Genomic DNA, 18,606 nt, shown 5'->3' with positions numbered 1-18,606 from the left:
CTGGTGGTCCTTGGGTTATTCATTTTTATTTAAGAAATGAGGGACTAGTGTGATTATTCTAGATGGCAGTCCAGGATTCTTCTACTATTGTATGTATAGGGTCTCTTCCCTACAGTATTATCCCCTGAATGAGAGTGAAATTCTTTGTACGTGGGCAGAGAATTTCAGGGGGCTGGGAACTAACTGTTAAGCTGAGGCGTGTCCGTGCCAGAATAGAGTGGGCTTTAACCCTGGCGTACAGGAAACTTCTTTGGCAGCTGTAGTTCTCCCCAGGCCATTCATTCATTTTGTTTTTTAGAGATGAATCCTCTGGTAAGGAGGGACAGCAGAGTGGGGTGAGATAAGAGAGAGGGGAAGCTAGCTGGCTCAGATTTTCTGTGAACAGACTCTTTAAAAAATCAGACTTCTTATAAAAGGCCTTAACTAAATCTAAACTTAATCAGTATCTTTACTCTCTCCCTAAATAATATAAAGCCCTTAGATTGTCTTAAGACTGATTGCCTTTAGGGGCACCTGGGTGGCTCAGCGGGTTACGTGTCTGACTTCAGCTCCGGTTATGATCTCACCGTCTCATGGTTCGTGAGTTTGAGCCCCACATCAGACTCTGCTGTCAGCGCGGAACACACTTCGGATCCTCTGCCTCTCTCTCTGCCCCTCCCCTTCTCGCTGCCCTCCCCCACCCCCCCCAATAAGCATTAAAAAATGATTGGTTGCCTTTATAGCTTAGATGCTATGGATATCATTTGATTAATATAACATAACATAATACAAAATGACATAACATAATTAATATATAAAGCAAATCCCAGCCATTGTGGATGTCTTCATCTGTAGAACTTCATAATACATTCCCTTAGACGCACTTTAATTACCCCTCTCTCCCCGATCCTTCCTACCTGCTGACCCAAATCGTGGCATCCTCTCCTTGGCAGATCTTTTTCCTCTTAGGGGCCTCTTCCGAGAACATGCTTCCATCTCTTTTCCGTGCAGCAGAAATTTGTTGAAATGTCTTGTTGACAGGTGGTCTCTCTCTCATTCTCCTACATTCAGGGTTTATTACCTTTTAAAATGTTTCATCAGTTTTGGTGGGGCTTCAGGAGGTGGTGAAGAGAAATTTTTGAATCTAGGTCTCAGGATCCTTTTAGTCTGAGTAACAGGGTGCCTGTTAAAACTAGGGGCTCTACTGTCAATCTCATTGCACAAAAAGTCTGGAAGTAGGTTCCCCCACTGTGGATGAGTGGCTCGTGAGGTCCTCAAGGCCCAGCTCTTGCTCTCATTGTGCTCTGTCATCCTCATCTAGTCGGCGATGGCTCCCTTCGCCTTTACAGAGTCCCCAAGCATCAGCATCTAAAAACAGAAAGGGTGAAGGATTCTTTACGTGCTGCACCAGGGAGGATAAAATGGGAGACAGCGCCCAACATACTTCTTTCTTGTGTTGTCGGCCAGCGCTGGGCCACACACCCACCCCACCCATGATGGGTCCTGAGCACTTAGGTGTCAGTGTGGGACCGACCCCGCCAGCGTAGACCCTGATGGGGTAAGTAACTAACAGGGTCAACCGCAGTTTGATATTTTCACTTCTCGTTTCTGCCTCCTTCACAAAGGATTTTTGTCCCCTTTTTTCCTGCTTATTTCATGTCATTAGCTTCTGTGAGAAAAAAACAATTACTCAAAGCACATAAAAAATATTGGCTCTTGTAGGTTATTGTTTGAGAAAGCATTTGAATTTCGATAACCCTCGCTTTTAGATGTAGCCCATTTTCAGTCATTTTTATCCTTCTTATTTGGGTCTAAGACTTAAGCCAAATTACATGAGCCATCTGTGGAATAATCAAAACAGCGTACCCGTCTGCACAGGGGACGCTCAAAAGGGGAATGTGCCGTGGTGGGACGAGGCCGGCTCTAGAATCCTAAGCTCTGCCCTCGCGTGTTACGCTACCACTGACTAGCTGTGGCCGCCCCTTAGAACCTCACTTCCTTCCACCGGAGTGAGAGCTGGTACGAGGCTCAAAGGAGGTGGTGCTCTTGTGAAGTGCCTGGCACCGTGCCTGGTGGGCAGTAAAACTTGGATATTATCGCCATTACTCATGTCTTCTCGGCTAGGCCCTCAGTTCATGGGACTTCAGAGCTGAAGAAGCAGTTTGAAGTCCAGTGCTTTCCTTATTTTAGAGATAGGAAACCGAAGCTCAGAGTCACATAAGCTTTCTGAGCCTTGGCTGTCATACCTGTGTACCTTAGAGCACGTGAGTATCACCCAAGCCGGTGGGTAGGAAGGCAGTTACAGGTGAATTTTTTAACATCATTCATCTAATAGCTAATCGCCTTGCCCGCTTAAAGACTTATGTATGATTCCATGAAATAATGGATTCCATGAAATAATGTCTAGTCTGACATTAGAAAAATTCATACTTTTTTCCTTTCTTTTTGAAAATTTAGGTGTATCCAATTAAAACAGGCGATAGATGAAAATAAAGATGCTCTTCAAAAATTGAACAAAGTAAGTGTTACGGTTTATAATATTACCAAAAAAAAACCCAACCCTGTTTTTGTCCCGATGTTTTCGTGAAGTGGAATTCATTAGAGTGGTTAAGTTCCTGGGTTTGCTTTAGCGGTGGTGAAGTCTACCTGCGGCTCGTGCTGACTCGCCCTGCCGGCATGCTGAGGGTGTGCTTTGGAGCAGAAAAGCCAGGGCTCCAAATGCTGAGGAGAGTTCAGCTTTGGTGAACTTACCCAGCACTGAGGACTCAGAAGATCGAGGAAGAAGTTATCTTTATTTTTGCATTGTGTAAGTTTTATGTTTTACAGGCTAGAGTTGTTTTTTGGGTTTTGTTTATTTTATTTTACTTCATTTCGTTTCGTTTTATTTTATTTTATTTTTTATTTTTTTAATTTACATCCAAGTTAGTTAGCATATCGTGCGACAATGATTTCAGGAGTAGATTCCTTAACACCCCTTCCCCATTTAGCCCATCCCCCCTCCCGCCACCCCTCCAGCAACCCTCTGTCCGTTCTCCGTGTTTAAGAGTCTCTTATGTTTTGTCCCCCTCCCTGTTTCTATATTCTTTTTGCTTCCCTTCCCTTGTAGAGTTGTTTTAATTTTAATTACACTGTGGGGAGAGTACATAACCTGGCCCGGAGCGTAAGTGCTAAAGAAGCTTCTTGTATCACACGGCAGCTCTAATGTCAGTGACTCTGCAGAAAACAGCCAAGGCTAGAATTTACTCTTGGAAGTCCCTTCAGGGTTTTTTCTTTTAGTATGAGCCTGAGCTTCATTCAGCTTAGTGTCCAGGGCCAGGGTCTCACAGAGCATGTAAAGTGGAGGGCATCTAAAAGTCATCTCCCTGCTTGTGTATGAATCTCCTTTACTGCATCTGAGCATTTCTTCTGAAATTCTCCAGTGACATAAAACTCCTGAATTTAGGAGTCAGGCTGACCCTAAATTTAAAAATCTAAGTATCCTGTTTCACAGGTGAGGAAACTGAGGCTCCCAAAAGTGAAGCAGCTTTCTCAATGTCTCACTGCCAGTTTCCGAACTTGGGATTGGCATATGTCTTTTTGACTCCAAAGCCTATCTTCTGTCTGGAACCTAGCTCTTACTGACCATAGAGGGTAGCAAGCAAGAAAACAACAAAAACAAACTTTCTAGCTAGCAAGAAAACAACAAAAAACCAAGGAGTATCATTTTGTTTTTTCATCTGGGTTACATTTCAACATAATAATCTACATTTCTTTTAATATTATTCTAAGGTAGGCCTAGTCTTGTGTTAACATTTACTTTGTCTTCTAGAACTTACTAGAGTGTTTTTTTTTTCCTTCTAAAATAAATATAATAGGAAATTGAAAGAAATTTTTCAGTGAAATAAACTTATATTCTCTCATAGGCTGATGAACCGGCACCTATTGGGAACTACAATCAGAAAAAAGAGGATGAACACAGTCTTTTGGATAAGCTTACCCACCAACTGCAGGAGCTTGCTGTGTCCATAAATAGAGAAAATATAACTGAGTATGCCTCTTTCTTTACTTTCTTTCTCTCAGGCATTATCACCAACAGTTTTAATGTCTGACTCAGAATAAAGACCTATTAAGAGTATACATATAAATGAATGGTGATGACAAGTATAATCAGTTGACATGTATTTCTTGTGTATAGTAGAAAGTCTTAGATCCCATAAAAGATGTAAAGAAGTAGGAGTCAGTCAATTTAGTTAGGGAGACAAAGGAGAGATCCGAACAACTAAGTAAACACATGTTAGAAAATAAGGATGATGCTTTAATGTCAGTGTTGATATGTAAAAAGAAATTATTTGGATTATTTGCATATTTCCTTCCTTCATAAACTTAAAATATTAGAGGTAGAAACATACATTGCTTATCTGCCTTAGTGGATGTTAATAACAGCTTTTACAAAGCAGAAAGAAAATTGATGGTATAAACAAACCAACCCAGTTTGTGGAAAGGAAGAAGGAAAACAATTAACTATTTAGACTCTTCATGTGCCACTCCCATACTTTTACACTATATCCTGGGGAAAATGCTGAAGGATTTAGATACAAGGATTCTAGAATTTTCACTGATTTCTAGTACTGAGAATGACAAAGTAGCTGGTTTTGGACTTAACCTTCCTCCCATAAACAACTGTGGTTGTTTACCACAAAATCTGGACAAAATCTACAAAAACAGCTGATGTCCTTAATACAGGGAAGCACAAGAAGTGAGTCCTACATTTACCCAGACCCTCTCCCTGAGAAAACTTATGGGCTGTGGTGCAGGAAGGTAGAGCCTAAACAGAAAACACCAGTGTCACTGAGCTCAGGAGGCAGAGATCAAATTTTGGAGTTGCCAAGGCCAGTGGGACTTGTAGGAAGAGAGGAGGGTGTTGCAAGAGACAACTATAGAAATCTGAATGGAATCCTGGTCTACACAGAGCATGATTCCAGAAGCATTGGCAGAAAACACCTGCTAGGAGACTGAGAGCTTAAAAGATTCTGGAAGTCAAACAGTCTTGGAAAAATATTGGAGTTAGTACCTAGCTAGAGTAAAGAGATAGTGGTGAATGCTTCAGGCATTTAGTAGAGATCACAGAAGGCCCATGCTCTAGGAGTAAGGAAAACGCCCTAATACTAAGAACTGTGATTTGAAATAAAGACAAAACTGAAGTAGAACTCGAGGCCGAAAGCCAGACCTTAACAGGAACATGATAATTTAAGTGTGTAACAGCACAAAATTCAACACTCTGTAAAGGAAGATGACATAATCCGAAGTCTCAAACTGTCTCATCCGCAATGTCCACTAATAAAAAAACAAAACAAAACTAAAAGCAGACCTAGATCTGACTAGATAATATAGTTAGCTGATAAGGACTTCTAAATAATGATTAATATGTTAAAAATAGAAGAAAATAAGGATGAAATAGAAAAAGGCAGAGTATTTTAAGAAAATTCAAATGTAGGAAATAAATGAACATTGTACAACTGTAAAATGTCTAGTGAAATAGTGGCTGAGAAATTTCTCAGTCTGATTAAATACAGATTCAAAAAGGTAGAAAATGTCTTATAATAAAGAGACAAAATAATCAGTAGAAGCTCAGATGACCCAAATGCGAAAATTAACAAATAAGAACTCTAAAACAACTATTTTCAATTAGTTAAAGAATTTGCTAGAAAAGATGGATAGCTTGGATGGATAGGGAGGAATCAAGCAGAGAAATGGCAACTAACAGAGACCAAATGGAAATTCTGAAACTCAAATTTATAAAATATGAAATGAACAAAAAATACTGAATGGTTTAACAGAAAATTGGATACAACAGAGGAAAAGATCAATGAACCCAAAGAGAAAAAAAACGTTCAAATATGCACAAAAAGAAAAAAGAATGCAAAGAACAGAATAGAACATATAAGGGATATGGGACATGCACTTATTTCCAAATATGGGCAAGATCTTCTATATGTAGAAGTTATGTTGATCCGTTCTTACACATTACTTCAAGTAATCCCTATCTCTGAATTATTTTTCACAGAATTGGGGCACTTCCTGAAAGAGAGGAAGATGACAATTCTGCTGAAGAAGCTGAAGAAGAGGATGATGATGAAGAAGAAGAAAGTGAAGAAACTGGGGACGAAGAAGAAACAGAAGACGAAGAGAAACAGGAACATGAATCCCAGCAACAGGCCACAAGCAAAGAATACATTGCTATTGGAGATTTTACTGCTCAGCAAGCTGGGGACCTTACATTTAAGGTAGAAACAAGACTAGAACCTAACCTAAGGATAGTTATGCATACCTAACAGAATAAGAAAACTTTATATATCTATATTACATATTCCTGGTATCGTTTTTAAAGACTCAATCTATTTTAATAAAATAAGTATAACTTATGATTTACAGGCAGTAGTCATGTGAGATTATGTTGTCAATGTTACCTGGTAGTAAAATAGTAAAATTAAATGCTATTCTATTTTTGAAAGTAGTTTCAATGTGGATAATTCCTGAGTTAGGGGTAAATTTTAATTTAGCATTTTTTACTTGTTTTGATTTAAGAAGGGAGAAATTCTCCTTGTAATTGAAAAAAAACCTGATGGTTGGTGGATAGCTAAGAATACCAAAGGAAACAAAGGTCTCATTCCCAGAACCTACTTGGAGGTTAGTCTTTTTTGTTTATTCTTCCTTTTTTCAAAACTTTTCTTGCATTTTTAATAAAATATTAAGCTCTATTCTTTTATCAGTCGACCGGTGAATGAGTTGATACAGAATTTACTTTAATTTTAGAGGGACAGGGACTGGCAAAATCTTGTTTTAACAGTCATGGGGACCTGTGAAGTGCCGTTGTGCAGGTAAGGCCTTGGTTATGACACAATGAAAGTGCTTTGTGGATTAATGCTGATCATAAAAATTAATAGCAGCTTATTGTTTGTTGTCAAACGAAACCACAGTTAACTTTGGGTTAACTTCCGCTAATATATGATCCCTTACTAGGAGGTAAACATGCTATATACATGCTTGCAACCTATTTCTTTTTAATGTTTCACTATATGGCATGGTCATTTTCTTTGCCAATATATAGAGATATGTGTTTGGGTCGGTGCTGTCCAATGGAAAAATAATGCAAACTAGAAATGCGGTTTTAAGTTTTCTCATGACCACACTGAGATGCCTTTGTTTTCTGACGCCATTTCTAACACTAATAGTGTGATTTTTCTCTAACACCAAATATGTGTTGTTTTTCCACACTAGCTCTCTGCAACCAACCAGGTGTCCAAACAATTCAATTCAATTCTGACGCTAACTCCTGGAGTTAGCGCAGACCCCTCAAGTTAAGGGCTCACCCCACGAGCTGCCCTAATTCAGATGCCAGTCACAAGTCCCAGGGGCCTGTACTTCTGAGCGACCAACTGTAGATTCAGTTCCCATACACGCTTCCTCAGGTTTGATAATTTGCTGGAGGGACTCATAGAATCAGGAAAACGCCTTCCTTGTGTTTACCAGTTTATTATAAAGGCTACAGCTCAGGAACAGCCAAATGGAAGGGGCGGATAGGCAAGGTATTGGGACATGGGGAGAGTGCCACCTGGATCTTCCTACCCGTACCCTCTCTGGTCTGGGCACCACCCCCCTCCAGACTTCCCACGCCCACTAGTACAACGCTTCAAAGTGGTCACCGACCTGGAAGGCTCCCTAAACCCTGTCTTTTCGGGGTTTTTATGGAAGTTTTATTATATAGCCATGATTGATTAAATGGCCATTGGTGATAGAATTCAGTTTCCTGCTCCTTTATCCTCCCCGAAGGTGAGAGGGCTGGTGGGATGGTGCCCTGAAAGTTCCAACCTTCTGATCACATGATTGGTTCTTCTGGCACCCTGCCCTCCACCCCACCCACCCCACCGCATTACCTCAAGAATAAACTCAAGTCTGATTGAAAGGGACTTATGAGGAATAACATCAGACATTCCTGTCACTCAGGAAATTCCAAGAGTTTTAGGAACTCTTGCCAAGAACTGGGAATAAAGACCAAATATATATATATATATTTTTTTCTTTTTAATATTTCATTGTATATATATCATATATGTATATTTATTATATGACATGCATTTAAAAAAAGGAAAAAAGGAAGTACCTAAAAAAGGGTGGCTCAGTCAGTTAAGCCTCTGACTCTTGATTTCAGCTCAGGTTGTGAGATTGAGCCCCGTGTTGGTCTCTGTGCTGACAGCACAGAGAAGCCTTATTGGGATCCTCTCTCTCCCTCTCTCCCTGCCTCTCCCTCCCCCCACTCTCTCTCTCTCAAATAAATAAACATTAAAAAAGAAAAAGAAACAGGTGATTTTTAATAGCATATTTATATTATCTAATATATCAAAATATTATCATTTCAACCTATAATCAATATTAAAAAATCTTTCCTTTTTTTTTTTTCATACCAAGTCTTCAAATTCCAGTGTGTGTTTTACACCCAAACAGCCCATCTCCGTGTGAACTGGTCACACTTCAAGTGTCCGTAGTCCCACATGGCAATGGCTGCTGTATTGCACGGTTCAAGTTAGATCATCTTTTCAATGGTAGCATAGTGTTCCAATTTCAGGTAGATGTACATGTTGTTTCCAACCTATGAGAACTATGTTGCACGGAGCTGTGATTAGCTTCCACTATGAGATACAAAAGACCCCCCAAATAATGGCTTAAATAAGGTAGAAGCGTATTTCTCTTACGCATGGAAGAAGTGTGGAGGCCAGCAATCAAAGCATATTGAACACCCCATCTAATATTTCGCTCTGTACTTAAGTGGGAGGCAGCCCTTCCAAGGGTTATCTCGTTAGTTTAAGTTGGCTGCTAGATCTTTTAATGATTCCAGGAAGCGAAAGAAGAAAGGGGACTAAAAGGCATGAGCTGCTATCTTTTTAAGACGATTTCCTAGAATTTATGCAAAAAAAACTTCCAGTGATATCTCCTTGATCAGAATGGAGTCTCCTGGTAACACTCAGCTGCAAGCAGTGTTTGGAATACGTAGACTTCTAGCTGGCTCATTGCTAAAATCAGGGATTCTGTTACAAAAGAAATGGTGGACAGTAGGTACCAGCCTATGTGGTGATCAATCTACACAGACGTCTTTGTAGGTTCGTCTGATTTATCCCCTTCAGATAAAGTCCTAGGTGTTCATTGCTGGTGCAAAAGGTTTACGCCTTTATATTTTGATTTAATGTGCCAGTTTGCCCTTCAGCAAAGTTCTGCCTCTTTGTACTCCCGTCCCCAGCCTCTGAGAGTACTTGTTTCCCTACGCATGTGCCTGTGATGGCTGCCCCCAATCTTTACGCCATGGCGGTAAGGCAAAAAGAAGCTCGTTGTTGGTTTTTATCTGCATTCATTGTGCTGCCAGTGAGGTTGAGCATCATTTACTATGCTTTCTGGCCATCTCTACTTCTACTTTGTAAATTGCCTTTTTTTAGTTCTTTTGGCCGTTCTTCTAAGATTTTAAAAAATTGTGATTTATAAGAGGTTTGTAATATTTTCAGAATAAGGGTATTAACCCTTGGAAATCTGTGATAGAGATTTTCTTTGGTGACCTTCAACCATGTTTATCTTTTATGTTGCTAAGTCTGTCAGTATTTCCATGTCATTTATGATTTTTGGTGTTGGTATTGTAATTGGAAAGGCCTTCCCCATCTCAAGATTATTTTCTTCTTTTCTAGTTCTTTTATTTCTGTCTTCTTTGTTTCCATTGGAATAATTTCCATCTGGAATTTATTTTGACTAAACTTGCTCTCTACCTCTATCCTTGGAATTTTTTCAACTAGCAAAGCTATCAACAATGTGTTGAAACAGTTTTCCCACTGATTTCTTATTATACCCACCGTGTACATTCCTGTCAATAGTTGAGCCTTTCTGAAAGTCTTTTATTGGTTGATTTTTGCATGAGATAAAAAGCACTTGATATTTCAATAATTTTTCAGCCCTATAATAAAGAAGAAGGCCAAGACTCAAGTGAAGAAGGCAGCGAAGAAGATACAGAGGTGGGGGACCAAACAGCAGAAGGGGCAGAAGTTAAACAAAGGTAAAAGGTGGGAAAGGATATCAAAGTGAGTTTAAGGAACTTTTTATTTTTACTATTGTAAATAGTTCAAGAATCTCTTTTTTTTTTTTTTTTAATTTTTTTTTTCAACGTTTTTTTATTTATTTTTGGGACAGAGAGAGACAGAGCATGAACGGGGGAGGGGCAGAGAGAGAGGGAGACACAGAATCGGAAACAGGCTCCAGGCTCCGAGCTGTCAGCACAGAGCCTGACGCGGGGCTCGAACTCACGGACCGACCGCGAGATCGTGACCTGGCTGAAGTCGGACGCTTAACCGACTGCGCCACCCAGGCGCCCCAGTTCAAGAATCTCTTGAAATGGAGACAACTTGCATTTTGAGAACTGGGCTTTTCATATTACTGTTTGCTTCAGTACTACTTTAATTTTGTGATTATTTTTAGTGCATGATATTTTTCTATCTCGGTTTCTTTTAGAGACTTCTAAGTTTTTAGAACTCACTGACAATTAAATATTTTGTTCTTTGATTAATGATGCTAATTGCGTAAATAGTCGTGGGCTGTCTGTGCATTCACCTTGCTTTTTTTTCTCCCCCAGAACTGATTCTCATTGGAATGCTGTCCGAAAAGCTATCTCGGAGGTTGGTATTGCCTGTCCTGTTAAACGATGTCCTGTTTTGTTACCTAATAGTTCTGATAGAGTTCAGATTCAAAACAGGATGGAGACTTTGGAAGATAGCTTTGGATCTTAAACAGGGTACAGGGCACGAAATGTACAGAGCATAAAACATACGGTTCATGTAATATGTCTCATTAGGCCTCTTCTGTAAGAAGAGTAGAATTGAGGGCTTGCAACTATTTCTTATTGATTCTGCCTGAGTTTTCTATCATTTGGGTAAAGATATTAAATTCCATTAGATATGAAAAATTCTAAAAAGCTCAAAAAAGTGAGAAATTATCCATATTCCTATCATTTAAAAGTTTGGGCTTTTAGGGGCACCTGGGTGGCTCAGTCGGTTAAGCGGCCGACTTCAGCTCAGGTCATGATCTCACGGTCCGTGAGTTCGAGCCCCGCGTCGGGCTCTGTGCTGACAGCTCAGAACCTGGAGTCTGCTTCGGATTCTGTGTCTCCCTCTCTCTGACCCTCCCCCGTTCATGCTCTGTCTCTCTCTGTCTCAAAAATAAATAAACGTTAAAAAAAAAAAAAATTAAAAAAAAAAGTTTGGGTTTAAAAAAAAATTTTTTTTAATGTTTTATTTCTTTTTGACAGAGAGGGATAGACAGAGCATGAGCAGGGGAGGGGCAGAGAGAGAGAGACACACAGAATCGGAAGCAGGCTCCAGGCTCTGAGCTGTCAGCACAGAGCTCAACGTGGGGCTCGAACCCACAGAGGGCGAGATCATGACCTGAGCCGAAGTCGGAGGCTCAACCGACTGAGCCACCCAGGCGCCCCTTAAAAGTTTTTTTTTAAGTTTATTTATTTTGATAGAGAGCATGATCAGGGTAGGGGCAGAGAGAGAGGAGGGGGAGAGAATCCCAAACAGGCTCTAGGTTGTCAGATGCAGGGCTCAAACTCACAAACCACGAAATCATGACCTGAGCTGACATCAAGAGTCGGACAGTCAACTGACTGATCCAGCCAGGTGCCCCCCCTATTCCTATCATTTTAAAAAGTTACATAACCAAGTGAAAATCCACTCCTTTCCTCCCAGAAGGAATCACCATTAATAGTTTAGTAAATATCCTTTATGACCTTTTACACCACGTATCACTTACATGGACGTACTCGTGTATGTATGTGTGTGTGTACACATATACAAAAAAAAGACATGAATTCTTCAGTGTGTATCAGTTTGCAACGTTAACTCACCTGTTACGTGGCAGCACGCTGTAGAGCAGGACAGGAGGAGGGACATTTTGATGAAAGATGTACAGGAAACAGCTGGTCTGGAGCTCAGAGCTGGGCACTGCGTAGGGCTTAGGTCCTTGGGAGAGGCCAGGATTCGATGATGGCATCCTCAGGAATTTGGGGCTAAGTTGCTGTATTTGTCCACTGAAGTCTGCATGTTTGTGTTTTCCTACTTTGGGTTGTAGTTGCTATAGCAATAAGAGAAAGTATTATAGAGGTGAGGAGACACGAATGAAAACAAGCAACTGATTTTGGTTTTTACTGTCTCCAGCAGATAAACACTATTGATGTGCTAACCACAATGGGAGCTATTCCCTCAGGGTTCAGGCCTTCCATGCTCTTCCAGCTTCTGGAGGAAGGTAACGCGCGTCTGTGAGCCACCACAAATTTGTAGTTAAGCAGTCAGGCTTTGGGATTAATTTTCTGGTTTTAGCCAAAAGAGTTGTTTAAAAGGATGTTGAATATCACATCTCTTTGGTGCTCATCTTTTCCTTCATCTTTCCTTCATCTTTTCCTTCATCTGTGACAGTGGAGGAAGGATCCCTGACCCTGTCAGCCGCCAGCCTGTGTGCTCTGGGTTTTAGTCCCTTTGCTTTATTTCAAAAACAATGATTCTTAAGTGTTAGCCCTTTCGTGTATCTGCAGCCTGCCACCCTTCCCCACACTGGCTTCTTCCCTCGTCATAGTACCAGCACACCTGATACCTGCACCTTTTAAGAAAACCAGCCCTTCTCACCCTCCCTCATTCTAGCCAAAGCCTCCCTTTCTCTCCATTTCTTCACAGAAAGACTTTTCTGAAGAGCTATTATCCACTCGCATTTCCATTTTCTTATTGGTTCTTGGATTTCTCTGTACTTGATAACATTTGCCCGTAAGCTCGGTAAAGAGAAATAATGTTGGGGAGGATCTCCTGTATAGCCTGAAGTGTTGTGTTATCTGTGGAAGGGCTGCTTTGAGTTCCTCTGCTGCAAGGCTCTCAGCCCTCCCTGAATGCGCAGCTCCTTCCCATCCTTTGCATCCATCCCAGGGGCAATTCCACCTTCCTGGAGAGGCCTCCTTTGACTAATGTAGGTGCCCCCTACACCCTTCCGCTTGAGCACGCTTTATGGACCTACGTTAATTTATAATTATTTTACTTAACCTCTTCTACTTATTTTGTTTTTATTATTTCCCCCACTCAACTGTAAACTAATGAGGGCAGGGGCTGTATTTCTCTGACTCACATACTTTGTGAGTATTTGCAGGTCTTAGCAGAGTGCCTGGCACACAGTGGGAACTCAGAAATGATTTCTCAAATGAATAAATGATTTTATAATCAGTATTCTTCACAACTAATGTATGGGAGAACACTATAAAAATGATTTTGTCTTAAGAAACGAAATTAATGATTATATATTTTTCTAAAAGGTATTCACAGATTTTCTGCATTTTACAAAAACATTTGAATGGATCATCTTCATGACAGGGCATGTTACTGGCCTAAAAGTTTTTGTTTTGTTTTGTTTTGTTTTTTTCTGAAGCTCTCCTTTTTAACCAGCTATATTGCAGAGATGTACTCTAGTAACAGGAGTTTTTCTTTTCTTATTTATTTAAATTTTAGTTAACATGCAGTACAATATTGGTTTCAGGAGTAGAATTTAGTGATTCATCACTTACATAAAACACTCGGTGCTCACAAGTGCCCTTCTTAATACCCGTCTCCTATCTAGCCCATCTCCCCTAACCCACTGAGATCTTTCTTAAAACTGCTTTAAGATCAGCCCTTATGTGCTTCTATATTTTCTACTGTTGTTTTTACACATAAATAAATCTCCATCGGCATATATGCCTTAGAAAGCAAGTTCCAGTAGGTAGCTTGGCATTTTGGATGTCTGTTTCCTAAATTTGTGGCACAGCATTATAGATTTTTGGCTTAGGATTTCATTCCTTTCTTTGTAAGAAAATAAAGGAAAACTTGGTTTTGCAGGGAATCAATTTCAAGCAAGTTACTTCTTACAACCAGAGCTCACTCCTTCACAGCTGGCCTTCAGAGATCTAATGTGGGATGCTAAAGCAGGCACGGTGAGTATGGTCGCTATCAATAAAATTACACCTTTCCAGATTTTATCATGGTTGCAAGTATGTGAATAACATGTAAATTGATTAATGCAATATTGAAAATAAAAAAAATTGTTTCTGTATTTTAATTTTTAAACACTCAGTGATAACTTCATTGCTAAGACAAAACGTGGATTTGTTATCTTGACTTTATTTTATTTATCTTCTCTGTTGCTCTCTTCTCCCATTGTTACAAAGGAAATAATACTAGGTATCTCTCTGAATCATTCTTTGCCTCAATTTCTTCATCTGAAGAAAAGGGAATGCTAATAATAATAGTTCCAACATAGGGTTACTGAATTACATTATATGTGTGAAGGGCTTAGAACAGTGCCTGGCACATGATAACTCAGTAAGTGTTGGAGTAACTTGGAATGAGGAAGTTCCAAGTCTTTTATGATTATACTTGTTTTGGGGAGAGCTTGGAGTAAAGGATTCCTGGTATTCTGAGCATTTGAAGTGGGAAATAATCTTTATATTTAATTCTAGCCTCCTCCCTTTTAGCAGAGTTGAACCACATTAGAGCACATCACCCCCCTTCCCGTTGACCTTCTGCCCTCTCTCCCTCCCTTTTTCAGAGCCTCAAGGGAAAAATAAGAGGACCCAGCGTGGTTAGGTTTTGCGGGGAGAGTGGTGTAGAATTTTCTCCTCTCAACCTGAACTTTGCCTGGAACCTCCTTAGTGTATAAAGTGTCTTTTATTTCAAGTCAATAATAATGTTGCATTTGGTCTGTTTAGTGTACTAGAACCTGCATGAAGGGCATTTAATTTTATGAACTTGTACCCAGAGAACTAAATATTCAGCTTTTATTTCTTTTTTTTATTAAAAAAAATTTTTTTTAACGTTTATTTATTATTGAGAGACAGAGAGACACAGAGCATGAGCAGGGGAGGGGTAGAGAGAGGGGGAGACACAGAATCCGAAACAGGCTTCAGGCTCCGAGCTGTCAGCACAGAGCCCGACGCGGGGCTCAAAGTCACCAACTGCGAGATCATGACCTGAGCCAAAGTCGGTCGCCTAACGAACTGAGCCACCCAGGTGCCCCTTCAGCTCTTATTTCTTAAATTGAAAATGTGACAAGCTGTTAGATATTGCCTTATTTTTTTCAATGATATAAGTTATTTAAATGAGGGGCTCCTGGGTGGCTCAGTCGGTTAAGCGTCTGACTTCGCATCAGGTCATGATCTCACAGTTCATGAATTCGAGCCCCGTGTCCAGCTCTGTGCTGACAGCTCAGAGCCTGGAGCCTGTTTCGGATTCTGTGTCTCCCTCTCTCTCTCTCTGCCCCTTCCTCACTGGCACTCTGTTTCTCTCTCTCTCTCCCTAAAACAAATAAACATTAAAAAAAATGTTACTTAAATGGAAAGGCTCATGACCATCAAGCAGAATGTTAAGAATCAAAGATGTCTTTAAATAAGAAACCAGAGTGCCAATTTATTTATTGACATTCTGAACTATACTTGTGAAGTAGAACTGAATATCATATCCAATGGTCAGTGCATTCTATCAAAGCATCTGTATGAGAAGCCAAGAAGCAATGTAGGTAAATGCTTGGAATTAAAACGAGGAGGAGCCAGCCGGATATTAATGTCAGGTGTCATTGGTTACTATGCTGTGGTGACCTTCTATACTTACCTATGTTATATAGGAATGAATTGTAAGAATGAACCTGGAATGCACTGATTCCATGATCAGGTCATACGTTTTACCTAGTTGTACTATTTTTTCATTATGATTTTTATGCATTTACCCCTCCCCCCCCAATGCAAATGTTTCAAATAGAAAGATTTATGGAAATTTTACCAAAGGTTTTTATTTAAGTGGAATGGACTATTGAAACCTTCCTTGTGTGCATATGTTTATGTGTAAATTTTTTTCTTTCATCCTTTTTTATTCTGTGTGCATTTAAAGTATTTATTAAAAATGCTTTGAAAATGAATTTGTCTTATAAGTCATAAAGTAAACCCTGTTTTTATAACCAATTTTTTTTCTCAGATTAAGTCAATACCAAGTCGTGTTTCATTCATTCTGACCCTCTGGAGCTGTAAAATGATTCCTCTTCCAGGAACAAGCATCCAGGTGCTCAGCAGACATGTTAGCCTCTGTCTGTTTGATGGAAATAAGGTGAGCTTACTGAGGAGTAAAACAGATCAATCAGGATAGGAGAATACTTTGTTAATGCTGCATATTAAACATGTACTGCATTGAGTTTGTCTTTCTGTTTGTCTCTCTCTCAATTTCTCTGTCTCTCTCTCTCTCTGTATGTTTATGTGTACATATAAAATTATATGTGGTAGAGTGCAAACTGTAAGGCTCTGATGGCATAGGTTTAATTCCTGGCTCTTTCAGTTGCCAAGTGTATGGTGTTGGTGTATATGTCCCAGTCAACTCCTCTGAGCCTTAAATTTCTCACTTACAAAAAAAGGTACTGATGCCTGTCTTCTAGTATCGTATATAGTTCAGGTCTTGAGTGTACAGAGTATTTTATGTTTTACAAATGTACACCTGTATAATCAACATCCAGATCAAGACATGGAGCGTTACCAGCACCTTACAAAGTTTGCTTGTGTCCTTTTTCATGACTCTTGCAAAATTAATTGATTTGTTTGTGAGACACGGCTTAAATACGGTGCTTAGATGGAATTTGTAATTTGTGGGATGTTAACAAAATATTGCTTAGAGAGAAGTTTACAGCACTAGCTGCGTTAGAAAAGAATTCTCATGTTGAGAGTCTAAGCTCCCTCCTGAGAGGGGGTTCTCGGGTTGAGATCTATGGACGAAGAGGCCTTTAGAAGGCGAAGGGAAAAGGGAAGAGGAGCCTGGCCAAAGGAACATCACAGGCAAAGGCCCTGGTGGGGAAGGACTCGGGAAAGCCAGTGTGGCCAAGTGGAGAGAGGCAAGAGGAAGTGTGGGATGGGGTGACATGGGAGACATCAGGAACACGGTATGAGACACTGTAAGCCATGATGTAAGGGAGTTTTGTCTTTATCCTACAGACAGTGAAGTCATTGGAAGAAGTGACAGAGTTTAGATTTACACTTTGGGAATATCTCTGGCTCTTCTTTGGAGATGAATTACAAGGGGGGCCGGAAGGACATGAGTAGACCATTTGGGGTCTTTAGCACAGTGTGGTGGTCAAAGGGCAGCCCGTGGCGCCTCCAAGAAAACAAAACTTGGAGTCAGTCATTTGCCCCAGATTAACCTCGGCTCCACCAGCTTGGTGTGGGATGCTGACCAAATTACTTGGCCCTACTCTTCTCTCACTTTCCTCATCTGGTACACATCTCTTAGGGTCCATGTGAGGATGAAATGAGTTAATATAATAGTAAAGCACTTAGAAAATACATAGAACATAAATGTGGCTAGATGAGATATGAAGCGGATACCTTAGTCTGGGGAAGTGGAGATCTCGGAGAGGAGAACCGTGGCTACAGGGATACGTAGACCATAAAAACCACAATTTGGTGCTGGCTTGCAGATGGAGGGTGAGGGAGAGCGGGGTGTCAAACATGCCACTAGGTCTCTGGCTTCCACATCCGGGCAGTTGGTGGTGACACTCAATGAGATAGGGAGCACTGAGAGCTGATCAGATTTGGAGGAGTTTGTGGGTTTAGCTTCACTCGTGCTGAGTCTGCTTGCAGCTCCCAGTGCCTTTCTTTCTTTCTGAACTGGGAATAAATAAATGAACCGGGTGATTCCAGTGATCCTCCCTCATTTCTACACACCCTGCACAAAACGCTGCCATTAATAAGCCAGTAGGTGTCATCAGCGACCAAAAAACGATGAATTGCCTTCTTTGCTTAGATCTGGTTTGATATTTCACTTTCCCTCTCCCTATGCTCATGAATGAGAACCTAAAGACTGGAATTTTATTGATCTAACATATCAAGATATTAGAAGTTATTCATTAAAAATAATAGAAGGGAATTTATGTAACTAATCTATGTCAAAGTTCCAATTGACAAATTAGAGATGATAGTTAATAGTTATATAAATACTTGTGCTATTTACCTAAGAGTGCTTCCCTACTTCTAGGGAATAAAAACAATAAAAGCATTATTGTTAAAACTCTATGTAGAGTTTGAACTCTAGAACCATAAGAACTCTAGGTTTAACTCTAGAACCACAGGAACTCTGGTTTTAACTCTAGAACCATCAAGAACCACATCACACAATATTATATTTACTTCCGCCATCAAGCATAATTTAGAAAACTTGGAAGACAATCTGTTGTATTTATCCTTATTTTTACTCTTTCCATTGTTCTTCCTTCCTTCCTAACGTTAAAAGTTTCCTGATTTTAACATGTTCTTACTGTTGAGAGAATTTCCTTTAACCACTCTTTCTGCTGGCTACAAATTCTCGTTGGTTTTCTTTATCCAAAAATGCCTGTTGCCCGTTTATTCCTGAGGCATATTTTCACTAGATATGGAATTATGGTTTGGCCTTTCTTTCTTTCCTCCTTTCTTTCTTTGTTTCTTTCTTTGTTTCTTGCTTTGTTTCTATCTTTCTTTCTTTCTTTCTTTCTTTCTTTCAGCACTTGAGAAATATTGTGCCCCTTCGTTCTATGGCTTCT

General features: G+C 40.1%; 1 protein-coding gene across 5 annotated transcripts in view; it reads left to right on the top strand.

Moving 5' to 3' along the window:
* The window catches only part of NPHP1 (nephrocystin 1), a 59,388-nt gene that overhangs the window by 6,236 nt on the left and 34,546 nt on the right, over positions 1–18,606 (top strand). For 2 of the 5 annotated variants that reach the window (XM_081795222.1, XM_078444741.2), the window contains exons 3-11: positions 2,437–2,497; positions 3,882–4,006; positions 6,023–6,242; positions 6,544–6,645; positions 9,948–10,048; positions 10,622–10,664; positions 12,207–12,291; positions 13,899–13,993; positions 16,026–16,154. In XM_081795222.1, the coding sequence (XP_081651348.1) occupies positions 2,437–2,497; positions 3,882–4,006; positions 6,023–6,242; positions 6,544–6,645; positions 9,948–10,048; positions 10,622–10,664; positions 12,207–12,291; positions 13,899–13,993; positions 16,026–16,154 (961 nt within the window). Of the gene's footprint in view, positions 1–2,436; positions 2,498–3,881; positions 4,007–6,022; positions 6,243–6,543; positions 6,646–9,947; positions 10,049–10,621; positions 10,665–12,203; positions 12,292–13,898; positions 13,994–16,025; positions 16,155–18,606 lie in introns of all 5 variants that reach the window. The other 3 variants (XM_081795221.1, XM_078444744.2, XM_081795223.1) reach the window with 2 other exon arrangements.

Source organism: Panthera onca, chromosome A3 (genome assembly GCF_046562875.1).
Source record: "Panthera onca isolate mPanOnc1 chromosome A3, mPanOnc1 haplotype 2, whole genome shotgun sequence".
In the NCBI taxonomy this organism is placed as follows: domain Eukaryota; kingdom Metazoa; phylum Chordata; class Mammalia; order Carnivora; family Felidae; genus Panthera; species Panthera onca.
This window is presented reverse-complemented; position numbering and strand designations above follow the sequence as displayed.